Source organism: Kryptolebias marmoratus, linkage group LG21 (genome assembly GCF_001649575.2).
Source record: "Kryptolebias marmoratus isolate JLee-2015 linkage group LG21, ASM164957v2, whole genome shotgun sequence".
In the NCBI taxonomy this organism is placed as follows: Eukaryota; Metazoa; Chordata; class Actinopteri; order Cyprinodontiformes; family Rivulidae; genus Kryptolebias; species Kryptolebias marmoratus.
The window spans coordinates 8,036,750-8,051,578 of record NC_051450.1 but is presented as its reverse complement, the minus strand read 5'-3'; the positions used below and the strand labels follow the sequence as shown (position 1 = coordinate 8,051,578).

General features: G+C 36.6%; 1 protein-coding gene across 1 annotated transcript; it reads left to right on the top strand.

Annotated features, from left to right (window-relative positions):
* Positions 1-5,411: 5,411 nt before the first annotated feature.
* LOC112450428 (regakine-1-like) lies at positions 5,412-7,804 on the top strand. Its single transcript, XM_025005480.2, has 4 exons — positions 5,412-5,519; positions 6,020-6,134; positions 6,293-6,365; positions 7,672-7,804. The coding sequence occupies exons 1-4, from the start codon at positions 5,441-5,443 to the stop codon at positions 7,708-7,710; spliced, it is 306 nt and encodes a 101-aa protein (XP_024861248.1). The 5' UTR covers positions 5,412-5,440; the 3' UTR covers positions 7,711-7,804.
* Positions 7,805-14,829: the final 7,025 nt, after the last annotated feature.

Genomic DNA, 14,829 nt, shown 5'->3' with positions numbered 1-14,829 from the left:
CTGCACAGATCTCGCGAGAACAAGGAAGTGTCGCGAGAATACATCGAGGCGGTAGTCTAGAAAAAAACAACGTGTTGAAAAACTTGTCTCCAACACACGTAGACAGAAACAAAAGTAAATTAGGGCAAAACAATCTTATAGTACAAAAGAGTTAATGTCGAAGTCTTGCTAACTTGTTTTTAGGTAATTCTACCATAATTCATGAACCAAACTATTTGCATTTTATTAATAATTACTAACATCACACTCAACATATTTGACAAAAGAAGACATGCAGTTTGGGGATTGAAGCAAACATACAGCTTGAAGTTACACAGTTATTTTAACTACAACAGAATAGCACAGCTACTCCTGTAAACAGATGTACCCCCACCACCAAAACAACAACAACAACAAAAAGGGAATTAATTCACAGACACTACAAGCCAAGACACACCTGCACTGCAACATCTGTCAGGAACACAACATCAAAACGAAAGACAAATGGTGTGACCACAAGCCCTAAACTGCAGGACAAAACAATGACGTCTCCATCCTCTGGCACATGCCTATTCAAATGGAGAGGTAATAATCGGAGCATTGGGACTTGTAAAAAAGGGGATGGATAAGGTCATCAACCAAATCTCAGGCAACAGGAAGGTGACAGAACTACAAAAAATAAAATAAAATAAAAATCCCACTGTATGTGACAGCACATATTCTAAGAAAGGTGTTCTCCATCAAATTAGCCTTATCTCCCTCTATGTGTCACTATGACCGTAGTTTCATGGTTGGAGCCTGGTTGTCATGTTGTAAAATATTCAAGTTCTGAAACAGAAGGGATAATAATAAAAGTAATAGTATTAAATGGATGTGCATATTTCCTTTTTCCATGTGTGACAAAAAAGAATGTTGCAACATACTAACAGGGGTCTAAGCCTTTCATACCACATGTCCCCCCGACATGCTCCACCCCAATGCTCCGAGGACCTGGTAACTGGAGAACCACAGACTTGTTCCATGATGACAAATAATCTCATGGTGGTAAACAAGCTACATAGGACCACAGCGGTAATAGATGTGGCAGTCTCAATCATCTGTAACCTCAAAAAGAAGCACGAGAATCTGAAGGAAATAGAGAAGTTGTGGAAAGTCAAGGCCTTAGTAGTGCCAGTTGTCATCGGAGCAGTCGGTGCTGTGACCCCCAAACTGGAAGAGTGGCTCCAACAGGTCAGAGATCTCTGTCCAGAAGAGCAGTCCTAGGAACAGCTAAGATACTGAAGAGAACCCTCAAGATCCCAGGCCTCTGGTAGAGTCACGGTTCGGTGTGTACCTTGGTTTGAGGATGCCTGTTCAGTACAATGAAACAAGAAAAAGAAACAAATGCTCTCCCAAAAGCAGAGGCAAAAGACAACAACACCCTTGTCAGTAGGGAGGGTTTAACGTAGCAGGTCATATACAGCAATGTAGTATTTGTCATCTGCTAAATTCACCATAAAAGAAAAAGGCTTATTTACTGTCATTTCATTCAGTCTGAAGTGTAAAAAGTAACCCACGGGTCACGAGTCAAACATAAAGTTCGCTAAATGCCAAAAAAGCTATCTCTTATAAAAAATATTACCAAAAAAATTAAATTAAAGAATGTTTTTGCCAATTCATTTGACCCAAACTTCATGCAAAATAAAAGGCAGCACAGAACTGAATAAGCCCTCTAATGTGAAAAATAAAATGTGAAGCACTCAAACTTCACGGCTAACTGAGTGCTCGTGTGAAAAAGCGTTGATTAACATCAGGGATATTGAATAAATAGTGGCTGCCTTTGAGACAACACTGTTTGTGATTGCCACATTACGCCCTTTAAGTTTTTAAGCTAATAGAAATCAACACTGCAGAGAGAAACCCAGAAAGCCTGATTGAAAAGATTAGCATTTAATTAAAAAAAATATATTAAATTCATAAAAAATTGACTGTTTGGTCAAAAAAAAAAAAAAAAAAAAACAGGACTGGGTCCTGTTTTTGTATAACTCACATTTTTTATACTTCTATGAAGACATTTTTTAAATAAATAAAAATAAATGTTCTGCATGTGTTGCATCAACGCACAAAACCTTACAGTATATGAAAATATTTAAAGAGATAAATGAAAATCAAACTCCTTTTTTTTGAGTGGGTGAGGAGTTATTTTTAAAAAGTCAGCTGTTGTCATACTTTCCACTTTTTTTTTAAATGTCAAGCATTATCTCACAACATTTTGAAGATATCATCAAAACCTCAAACTTCTTTAAGCCTTTATTCATGACACATCAAAACAGGAATCAGGGGAAGGATTGTTTAGTATTCAGAGGACTCTTTTAGATAAAATGCTGCTGATTCGTGCAGAATACTAGTTAATTAAAATGAACATTTCATAAATTTCTAGCAAACCAAGACTGGAAAACTTAAAAACTTTAAGTTTGCCTGAACTGAGAGCTGAATTCAGTAAAACTCTTTTCATTGCACAGATATCCAGGAAGGTTGTTCTGGTAATATAAGCTTTAAACAAAGAAAAAAACACATAATGTGAATAAAATGTGACTCAACTATGAGCCCAAAATTAAAATGATAAATGTCGTCATGTCACCAGCAGTGAGTGTCTTTATTTCACAACTGAAAGTTATTGAAATACAGAACAAAAAAGGCTTACACTGTGAACTTTGTCACCTCTGAAAGTTAACGTGGGTGTCGCCTGTTAGCAGAAACAATTTGATTTTGAATAAAACAAAAAAGCTACAGCTGTCAGGATGACTCCAACCGTTCTGTGTTGACAAACTTTATTTTTTAGCATGTGACTATTTTTACCGACATTTGGAAAAAGACTAAAGTTTTTTATCTCTGCAACCATTATGTTTATCTCTACAAAAACATCATCATGCTTTGCAAGAGAAGATATGTGACGCAATCTATTAATAAACTTCTCTTTTGTTTGTCTGCATTTTTGCTGACAGGCTGAAATTTCCCCCTTATAAGTTTGGGTTAAATTGTAAAATTAATTGTAGTATAATTACTACTTGTATAATTGTAAAATATGTTTTAGATTTAATTAGGACCCCATTAGGAGTTTAAGATTTTAGGCTTTAAAATGTGTGAAATGTTTCTTATTTCTTTAGAAAGTTGGGATTTCTGCTCAGACATTTACATGCAAATCTTCACAAACAGGGTCAACTCCAGTTTTTCGTGAAGATGATGTGAGAAGTTCTGACGGGATTGACAGAAATGTGTTGCGAATATTTCTGATGCAGTTTGCACACATTCGTTCCATTAAAGTGAGTAATTCCTCTTTTAAGTCAGACAAAGCGTCTCACGCAGCCATGACTGAGTGTTTGAGTTCATAATAGTAACAAAAGAGACTAAAAATACCAGACTAGTCATTCTCTGAGTTTTATTCTGAGCAGGACAGGAAGTTTGGGTGATTCCCCTTCTGTTTGTCAGATGAGTCTTAGAAAACGTCGAGCTGCTCTACAGTCATGTTATCTGGAATCATTTGTCAGGTGTAGGTCAAAACATTACGGCACTCCACCTAATATCTCGTATCCGTAGCAACAGCAACTTGAAAACATACTAACTCGCAGTTTCTGCTGCTGCAAAAACCAGACTCACTGTTTTATTTCGACTCGCTGTCTGCTGAGCTGGTGGTGTTTTTGTGAATTTAGTACCAAAAAGTCAAAAAGTTCTAAGCAAACACATAAAGCATCACTGCATAAAGAATTTATTAAAGTTTATTTTCAAATTTCTGCCTCCTTAAAAAAAAATAATTTTTTAACAAATGTGGCTCATCAAAGCATTCAGTTCTTGAAATAGGCCCATTTTATATTATAGTTACACCTCAAAAATCCTTAAATTCTGGCTTTAAAAATTTAGAAAAAAAAAAACTGGAATCACTGTTGGTACAGACTTCACATGTGGAAACATGTTAAATCAACATATGCTATGTTGTATGTGAAAAACATGTCACGCACATGAACTTCACATCCATCGTGTGATTTTACCTGTGAAAACATGTTACAATTAACAGATAAAGCCTGTTTTTCATGTTTCCTGTCTGATTTTGGAACATTTTTAACATGTTCACTTGATCCCGTGGTTTTCCACATGGGATCTCATGTGAAAAAAATGATAAATTTGTTAGTTTTTTCTGTAAATTTGGGCTCTGGGTTGATTTGTGTTATTGCCACTTTGCACTTTAGCCGTTTCAGTGATTCACACCCATGCTAGCTGTATGAGTATATAAGGAAACTGCCTGTGAGGGGCCTCTTCACACTCGCCTCTTTAAACCCACCTTGGCACCTTTTCGTACCCTACTTTCTGCTCACCTCGGTCCCACTTCATAACCACTTTGGACCCACTGGCGCCTTAACAATGTTGATCAAATTTACTGGAGTGTTATTATTAATCCAAGGGTAGGTTAATGTTTGTCAAATCTGTAGCTTTGTTCTCTAGCCTCTCATGTTAACCTTTGACCCCTGGTTTTAAACGTAACATCGATTAACCCTAGACAAGAACAAAGAAATACGCAGATGTGAAATGGTAAAGCACACAGGTGGGCCATGCAACAATGTCTAAGCATGAGGTGAAGTTAGCATAAATTAACCAGCCCTCCTATTTACTTATTTTTGTTGCACAATTACATAAAACTGCAATTTTCTCCACATCTTGTGTCTCACAGTATTATTTCAACATGAAAATTTGTGAATCTTGTTGAAAATCTTTCACCAAGCTGCAAACTAAATGGAAAACAGTTGGTTTGGCGTAAAAATAGTCACTCACAAATTATTAAAATTTGAAAAAGATCTCATTTCAACTTATTAAGCATTCATTGAAGGCTAATATTTAGGGAATATATTTTTTAAAAAGGAAACACTGAATTTTTTTATTGAACCTTTTTCTGCAATCTGAACAACAGACATTCCTGCCTGACTGATTTATTCTGTCGAAAAAGGTTTTGTCATCAATTTCAGCTTTAGTCCTCCCAAAGTACCCAATATTATTTTGGACAATGCCCACTGAACAAACTCTTTAGCAAAATACTTGCTGCATTTTATTACTTATTAACAACAAATGTGATGAGCTGATTTACCTGAAGTCAAACTAATATTTGTCAGATGTTTCTGCTAAAAGATAATGAGAGAGGAGAACGTTAGCTCATGGTAAATAAGAGAAAACTAAAAATGGCCCGCTCTGGTTCGGGAAACCAAAACGAGCCTTAACATATATGGAAACAACATCCAAACGCGATGATCTTCAGAGTGTGTGAGTCTCTGTCTTGTCATAGCTCCAGTGTAGTAATTTCCACTGCGGACACGTTGCATGACAAGTCCACTTCCTTTTTTTGTGTGCAGCTCAAGAATAAAAGATCCTCCCTCCGTCGTTCGTTCACTGAACTTTGAAAAGTGGATCCAGAGGTTGTCTTTGGTTCTGTCTGAAGATGTGGTCGACTCTTCCTTCAAGCCGCTGGGTCTTCCTGCTCAGCCTGGCTGCTGCGCTGCTCTTCTCAGCATCAGACGGTAAAACCAAATCTATTTATTTTATTTAATCCAGTTGTCTTACACAGCATATCTAAACTCACGCAAACTTTCAAGATTAATTATATCATACAAAAGTTGGTGATTTTATTTATTTTCCAGGCTCTTCAGTACAAAAAAATTGCTGTTCTTAAGTTTGATTTTTTTTTTAAAGTTATTACTCATTACAGTTTTAGTCACGTTTATTTAACCTGGTTAATAGCTGGAGTCTGGTTTTGACCCTCATAATGTTAAATAGTTTTCAGCTTCTGGTGCAAAAGACCACACAAAAAAAAAATCCCCAAACATTAACAAGCATTAACAGTGACTCTGAGCAGGTGTTACCATGGCAACAGTGTGTGATGAAGAAATAAAATGTAAAGGGTAGCTCCCTGCTGGATGACAGGACGTTTTTGCAACAATGCTGACTAAAAATGTCATGTAGTCCTGATGGATGTCTGTATTTTTCCTTCTTTCTTCCTGCTGGTCGGCGGATGGTGCAGGCCAGTCGTTCATCAGGTTACCCTGCTGTCGTAACCTCTTCAACAAAACAGCAGTGAAAATCACAAAGTGCTACGAACAGAGGCCACGATGGAAATGCAAAATCCACGCCTATATGTAAGCAAACATGATTTAATCTATCTCACACTTTGTCTAATTATCTAAGTAAAACCTCATCATTTAATCATTTAATTTAAAAAAACACAAGTGATCCAAGAGGAGTAAGTGAAACAACAGTCATTTGATCAAATCCGTTAACTTTCTTCTGCTTGTAGACTTAAAACACAAAATGGCAGAGGAGTGTGCATCAATCCAGACTCCGCCTGGATCAAAGAGAAGTTGGCAAAGGTGAGCGCTGATAACGAAAACCCCTCTCCTGAGTCATTTTGTTTGCAGTTGCACCAAGTTTATTCTGCAAACAAAAAGAAGTTTGTATTTCAGTTAAAAACCACAGAAAGTGTAGTCACAGCCTCATCACAGTGTTGTTAATTTGCAGATTTCTGATTGAATTAAATGACATTATTAATTCAGCTCTTTTAAAGTGGAATTCTGTGGAAAGATCGGGAATGATCAACATCTTACCTGTTGTACATAGCTCTTTAAACGACCTCAGTTTGGAGGAACAGATTTTATTTCTGATCACATTGATGAGCTAATGGCTTGTCTGAGTAGGGTCGATACCAAAATGGATTTCTGATGTCCTGAAACAGCTCCTGTGGCTCAGACGGGGAGTGCAGTCATCGGTTTGAAGGTTTAATCCCAGCTTTCTGCTCCACATGTCAAAATGTCCTCGGGCAAGACACTAAACCCGTCGTTGTTCCAGCAAATATCTCACTTGTTGTGTAAAAGTGCTTTAAGAGGTTGGAAAGACAAGAAAAGCTACATTTAAATGCAGATAGCTTTCATAGTGGTTCATTTGAACAATATTTAACAAGAGTTATACAGTTATTCTGGCAGGAATATCACAAGTGTCCCAGAGGTGCTACAGCTAGCTGCTACCACCATTTGCATCTTCAAATAATCTTAATTACTTTGTAATATGCAAGCAATGTATAAGTTTAAAAAGCAGTGTTTGCATGGACCACTGTGAACCCTTTGAGACTGGAGCTGGTTTAATACGACAGCATCCCATCCTGAGCCCCCCCCCCCACACACACACACACCCTGGACTAGCCTTTAGCTCATCAATCCGGTCTGAATAAAGTTTCTCCAAACTGAGGTCGTCCAAAGAGCTATCTACAACAGGTAAGACAATACCTGCTCATAACCTGTAGGTATAGAATTGAGGCAGTAAAATGTTTTTAATTCTTTTTTTTATCTGCATACCTTCATTTTGTGACAGTTTCAGGTGATATTGAAGTTACAGATTTAGATTTTAAGTATAAATCTGATAATTTTACAAAGCTTTCAGGTTTTGGAATTTGATTGTCAAACAGTGTATAAAAAAAACAAAACAGAACTTACAGTTTTAGTGTTGAAGCCACTTAAAGGTATAAATGTGGCTGAAAATCTTTTACCCAATTGGTTAAGCTGCATGTTTTTGAAGAATTCGCCAGTTTTATCAATCAACAAATAGATGTCCTGAATTTCCTGACCTTTTCTGATGTATTGTCCGATTCACTCGTCTCTTTATCTTTTCCTCTCTTCTCTGCAGGGTTTGAAGTGCTCTCCTGACATCACTTTAAAAAAATAAATCCTAGGAGTCAATGAATCCTGAATAAAAACAGCAACAATGCAGCTACTCGGAGTATTTTTTAAATTATGAATTATTTATTAGTGTTTTTATGAAGAACAATGTATTTAAAATATAATTTATTTTTTATTTATCTTTTAAAGAGGTAGAACTTAAGAACTTATTTTATTTGACTCTGAATTTGTTTTTATGTTACGGCTGTGGGAGCAAGAAATAAATGTCTAAAATGTGATGAAGTTTTGGTGTTTTTCTTTCTGGCCGTACAAAGACAGCGTGACTCAGTGTCACATTTATTTCTCTGGAAAAAAGTAACACACGTGTTGACAACTCATGACGGACCTGATGGGATATATTTTAGGAGTGTATGATATGTTATGATACATAGTTAATGTTACAACATGGAACGCAACCAAATAATAAACCGTAAACAGAAGAAAAATATGTGAGAAAAAACTTACAGTTTGTAGTTATTAAACAAATTAGATTTAAACCTTAATAAGCTCAGAGTGCTCCTCCACACGGTGCTGGAACCAGTTCTAAGTTGGTTCCAGCGAAGAACCGGCTTGGTTTTGCCAAGGCCACCTCAATTTTCTCAACTCAACTTTATTTATACAGCACATAAATGCAACCCAATGTGCTAAATAAAGTAAAATCGACCAAAACAAAGAGGCAAGAGTACACGATAAAAACAATAAAACCACTTAAAGCCAGTTTCCGTGTGTAAAACAAGTACTGATTAGTTATAAGCATGTTACATTTGGGACAACTAGCAGACATTCCTGTCTGATATTTACTGTAAGTATATGGAGATGTGTAAATATTGGTGCAGGATATCGTACAAACTGAAAGTCTGGAGGGCCAACTTCCCTAACTTCATTGTCTTTTTCACAGCAATAGACTGTTGTGTTTTAAAGCATCCAAGCCGGGATCAAGCCTAACATTTCAGAGGACAGTTTAGATATGAAGTGTTTGTAATTAAAGTCCTAGCATCACCTGAAGAAAATTTGAATACATAGCTGTTTTGATCAAACTTTAAAACTAACATCTTATGTAAAACTGTAAGATATATCTGTGCTCGTAGTATGAGTTATGAATGACTCTCAGTGCTTTCTACTACCACTTTAAGATTTAGCTCAGTGTTTGTAAAACTGACTGAATTCCAGCCATTTTGATGTTTCATATGGTCAGTTGTCTGTGTTGGCCATTTGTTTTTATCCAAAAGTTAATCAGCTGTAGATGTACATCCAGTGATTACGTTCTGAAAGTTTCATTAAGATCCATCCACTGGTTCTTGGGTTATTTTGATAACAGTCAGACAGAGTGGACTCCAAGAGGCAGTGGCAAAGTTTTAAACAATGACCTCACACAACAAGTTAGCGCTCAGAGTATGTGTTTGGAGAGAATTTCAGCTGCTACTGCACTAAATTTTAGCTCGATACTTGTCGACTTGACCGAGTTAGAGCAATTTTTGTGTCGTCTTAGGTCGCTTAGCTGAGGCCGCCATCTTGAACCAGGTTTTCTCCAAACGTTAATCAGTTTGAGATGTACACCCAATGATTGCTATATGAGGGTTTCATTAAAATTTGTCTTCTCTTTAATAAGATATATTGTTAACAGACAGAGAGACACACCAACAAACAAACACACACAAAAAGGTCACGAGATGGCCCACCTTTCATGGTGGTCGGTGATAATAAAATGTATCACCTGACAGATTCACAATATACTTCAACCTTATAGTAAACTAAAAACTCCTACAAGTGGGTACTACATTACACTAATATAAAGTTATGTGGTGGGCTGTGGGGTCTCTCACCCGTCATTTAAGGACCTTATTGCAGCAATTTTGTGATCCAGCAGAGGACGCTCTTTCCTCGTTTGTCTGGAGAGCAGGTTCCAATAATTTAGCTTCATTTACTGTAAATTACCTGGACTGGCATCAGTGACATAGGATTGGGACATCACTAACTTCAGGTTTTTTAATTGGTGTGCAATTATTTTCATAGCTGATTTTCTTCTTGACTTAAGCTTATTTTGACTAATCTGTTCAGAAAATGTTATTAGAAAACATATCATCATCATCATCATCATCAGCGGTCAGTTGGAGTCGAGTGTGACTGTTCTTGGTTTAGGTCCTGGTGGGTCTTCAGGTGAGCAAAAAGGCCAGTCCTGGACATGGGTGAGTTGAGGTTAGGCCTTTTTGGTGAATGCTCTCTCCTTCCGGTATCTGCGCTTGTCTGCGCTGCTCAGACAATCATATAAGGAAACAGCAGTCTTCTTTATTTTGCATTAAAAGTGGAGTCTTCTTAACCCACCTGAAGCCCTCACAAGAGAGATAGTGAGAGGTAGAGAAGCCATTGTAACTTCAGGTCAACCAGAAGGCCACGGGAGGGTTAGGTCATATGTAGGAAAAAAAATATGCATCAACAAAAGTAAAAATATACAAGTTGGTTTTCAGGTTTCTCTTTGTTCTAAGGTCAGGTTCTCCTTCATTGTTGGCTGTTTCCCATAAAAGTCAAACATTTAGTTTTCTTCTTGCTTCAATCCTTCAATGTTGTTTATTGTCAATCCTCATTTTGCTCTGGCCCTTCACAGAGCATGTGCTGTTTTAATTTGATAGATTCTTCCTGTGCAGAATCCCATACTGATTTTGTGTAATTGCATGTGTTAAAAGGACATAATCACATGCTAAAACAGTTTAAAAGGAAGACTAAAACATTTCTGAGTAGTCAGTAAAAGCAAATATGCAGAAGAAGGTTCTCAGTCATACAGGGCATGGTATTCCTAGAAAGTTTCTCTTCTCACCCAAGAAGTTTTCTTACCTGACTTTAGAACATTTTTATGTTGCTTTTATTCAACTTTATTCAGCTTCCCAGCACAAAACAACTGTTGTGTTGACCAAAAAAAAAATCCCCCAACGAAAATCAGATCATCAGGAGGGAGGAGAGGGGTAGTGATTTGCACAAGAGTTCACCTGGCTAAAAACAGACCAGCTTGATACAGTTTAAAAGCCTGAAATGAGGCATTTTTTAGGCTTGCATATTAGATTTTTTATTTTAATTTGTAGATTATCTATTGTTCATAAAATATTAGGAGAATTAAATGCTGATTAGCGCTGATCTATTCAATACTAGATACTCTGTTTACCTTTCCTCCAAAATTGAGCATAGATTAAAGCCAGAATACATATAACACCATATAACCACATTTATATAGTAAACAAACTGTGCATTGAGTTAAACCAGGTTAAGATCAAACTAATAACAGCTCTAAAGCAAAGATGTCTCATTCTGAAATGTTTGTGGTTCTGTTATCCTCCTTTATCTCAAGTGGAAGAAACTAAGACAGAGAGGAGGACAGAACTGACTAGTTACTTGCAGCAGTTTTGAATTTATTCCACTTGATGGCGACAAATTGGCAAAGAAAATCTGACCTGCCTGCAGCGTTTCTGCAGTGTTTCTTGTGGTCAGATTCTTCTTGGTTTCAAATCTTCAGTTTCCTTTTCGTTTACACCTCAATCGCCACCTTAAAAGGAAAAAAATAAGTAACAATTTTCTCTTGAAAGAAAGAAAAAAAACCCAACCCTGACTAATTGTAAAAACTGTCCACTGATAAGCAGTTTTGAGAACATTAAGAAATGCTCACATGCAAGAGCAATTAGTCAAAAAGGAATTTCTTATTATCTTTAACTCCTTCCACAAGAAAATTAATCACTCGAAAGGAACGCTGCCTTTCACACATTAGCTGTGGCAGCCATCTTCAATTGGATGGATATGTAGATGTACATCCAGTGATAAGTTTTTGAGTTTCATGAGATGTTTTGCTAATACGACAGACCCCCCCCCCCACACACACACATTCAGACAGATACAGCACATGATAATAAATGTAAAACACAGGAAAAAAAAGATTTTAATTCCACCTCCACCTGCAGAGGGAGACAAAGAGTCATCAGACCTGCAATAAAGTCACGAAGGAACACTCCAAGTTAAAAATAATGACGATTTCCAATCAATTAGTCAATTTTAGACTGTGTATATAAATTTAAAATGGTAAACAATGACAATAATGGCATTTAAAAATACATATGTAGTTTTGAAACTTAATTTAGATTTAAAAAAAAATACAACACATGAATAATACATGAATGTCTGCTTTGAGAGAATTACAGATCACAACCTGTATTAAAAGTCTCAAAATAACTTAGGTCTCATGTTTTTCTTATGTTGACTTTAAAAAGAATATTTCAAACATTTTGCAGTGGGGTTTTGTGAAAACCTTATGAACAATTACTATCTTACCTGTTGCCGCTGGCTCTTTTAATGTCCCCAGCTCGTTGAAACAAGAGTTCACTTCTGACAGGACTGACGAGCTAACAGCGAGTCTGAACGCAGCAAAGACCAAAGTGGATTCCTGTCTCCTGGTTTACACAGAACACAGTTTCACAAACCTTCATACTGTATCTCTACCAGATTCATATTACAAAGTTATTCATGTGGAATTATATAGTTATTTGTAGGCACAAATAGCAGCAGTAAAAAAAACAACATGATATTATTTCTGCTCGTGAAAACTTAAAATGTGTTAAAGACTGAAAATGCTAATGTAGCTAAACTGGCTTTTGAAGTGGATCCACGTGGACCATATTGATGATATTGTTGAGTTAATAACCTTTACACTCCCTCAGTTTCAAACTACACGGTTATTTTGGCAAAAAAAAATTCCTGCAAAGTTTTCCTCAAGCTGCATAGCAAGTGCCTCAACTAACTGCTGCTGCCACTAGCTGTACTTGAAAAAATCATCATGGAAATAATCATATAACACAAAGCTGACAATGGTGTAAAGGTTTATAAATTAGCCACTGTGAAGTTTTTGAGACTGGAGTTGTTTTAAGCAATCCACCTTGGCCTTGGTATCGCTCAGACTAGCTGTTCGCTCATCAATCCTGTCAGAATTAAACTCTATTTCTCCAAACTCAGGTTGTTAAAAGAGCTATCGACAACAAGCAAGTATTTAGTTTTCAGAAATGTCTGTCAAAGATGTCATAAATTACACCAGTGACTCCACGTTACCCTAAAGTCAACATTAATGTCACATTCTTTAATAAGTCTATATTTAATTTACCGCCACGACTGAGTCAGTTCTAAAAATTCTCTGGAAATGCCAACAGGAAAACAAAACAAAACAAAAAGAATCTGAGAAGCACTGAACAGTGTTGAGGAGGCGTCCACTGTGGTTTCATTTTCATTCTCCGTGTTTGCTAAAGTTTGATGTGGCAGTAGCTGAAAGTCATCCACAACACTTACTTTGAATGGAACTTCTGGCAATATCGCATGAGATTGAACACAATGTTATTTTCAAGGCTTTTTACACAAGGTGATGTCAGTTTAAAGTAGTAGATGACAACACAGTCAATGAAGTTAATTCATAAAATAAAATTTTGAAAAAAAAAATCATCTAAAGGTAAGATACAAAGTAGAAAAAAAAAGTGGGGCTAGAAAACCCAACTTGTAAATTTGAAACAGCAAAACCTGATGAGGAGGATGTTCTGTACAGTCGTTAATGGGGAGAAGGTCTGAGGAATAGAGATAGTAGTAATTATACGTAAAATCATCACAATTAGTAGAGTTGTGAAAGCAGACAACATTAGAGGATTGTTTTATTCCTGAAAATAAGCAGAAAGACGTGTCAGTATCTCCTCGGCTTCAGGATGGGGTAAAAACACAACACCAGCTTTTATTTTTCATGACGAGACACAGTTTCCACCTTAGACTCCACATGGCGAGCCTCTGTGACGGTCTGTTGGTTTTTCTCTCTAGGTTTATGGCTTTGTTTCGTTGGTTAGTGAACACGAAGACAAGTTTAGCTTTCGAAGTTTCTGCTTAACATTTTCTGATCTTTCTGGAACATCTTCATCTTTCTGCACGTCATGTTTATAATAATTGACAAAGAAAACCCAGAGACATTTCATCCTTAAGTGAAAAAAAAAAGAACACATTTTAGCTACTTTTAAAGCTTCTCCCATCTTTTCCCATGGCACCAAATCTTGGATAGTTTGAAATGGAGTTTTGTTGAACCATTAGCAACTAATATATTACCTGTTGGAGATAGCTCTTTGTATGACTTCAGTTTGGAGACATGGTGTAATTCTGACCTAACAGATCATCTGAATGGGGCCAAAATCAAAGTGGATTGCTGCTTGTCTCAAAGATTTCACAATAGTTCATGCAAACAATATTTTATAAAGCTTTTACACCAAGACAAGTTCACATTACACAATTATTTACACAGATTTCTGAGTTTCTTTGCAAGTGAAAATGTAAGCAAGCTATAGCATTTTTGTTGCAACAACAAATATCTTGTTATAATTATGTCAAAATAACCAAGCAGTCAGGCGCATTATTATTATTTTGTTTTGCGTGTTTCTAAACTATTTTGATGATTTTAAATGAAATTTAAAACGTTTTTTTAATGATTTATACTCAGTTTTTGACTCATTTGCAGTCGTAGGGCGGTACAGGTCACCGACCTTGTTGGTCAGTAACATGCCTCCTGTCAGCAGTGATCAGGACTGCAGGGCAGCTCCAACAGAGTCTCATTGGAGCTAAAATATCACAACCTGTGGACACATCCTGCTGGTTTTAGCTCAGTGATACGACCACTACAAACATTACACCTCACCTGATCTTATTTAATGCAGGAATAGTTGCAGCAAAGCACGCTGTGTCCAACAGTGGAGATTTTCTGCTTAAAAATTCATTAGTGAAACAAAAAGTAGCAGATACAATTTCAGTCAGCAGCTTGGAGCAGACAGACCGGATATGAACAGAACACAGAAAATTAAAGTTCGAGGGGAGGTAAAAAAGGGACATTTTCTTCAACATGGTACGCTGTAATTATTCAGATCAGCCACAGGTGGCTCTTATTTATCTAACTCTATAGCTTTAACAGCATGTGTCTTCTGTAGCTCAGTGTTTAATTCTGTGGTCTTGTGAACTCAAGGCTGAAGGGTTCAACCCCTGGTTACAGCTGTAATCAAAGTGGTGAAACTGTATGTGCCAGCTTAACTTCATTAGTTCTATTTTTAGAATTACTTCACAAGTATTATTGCAGAAATAT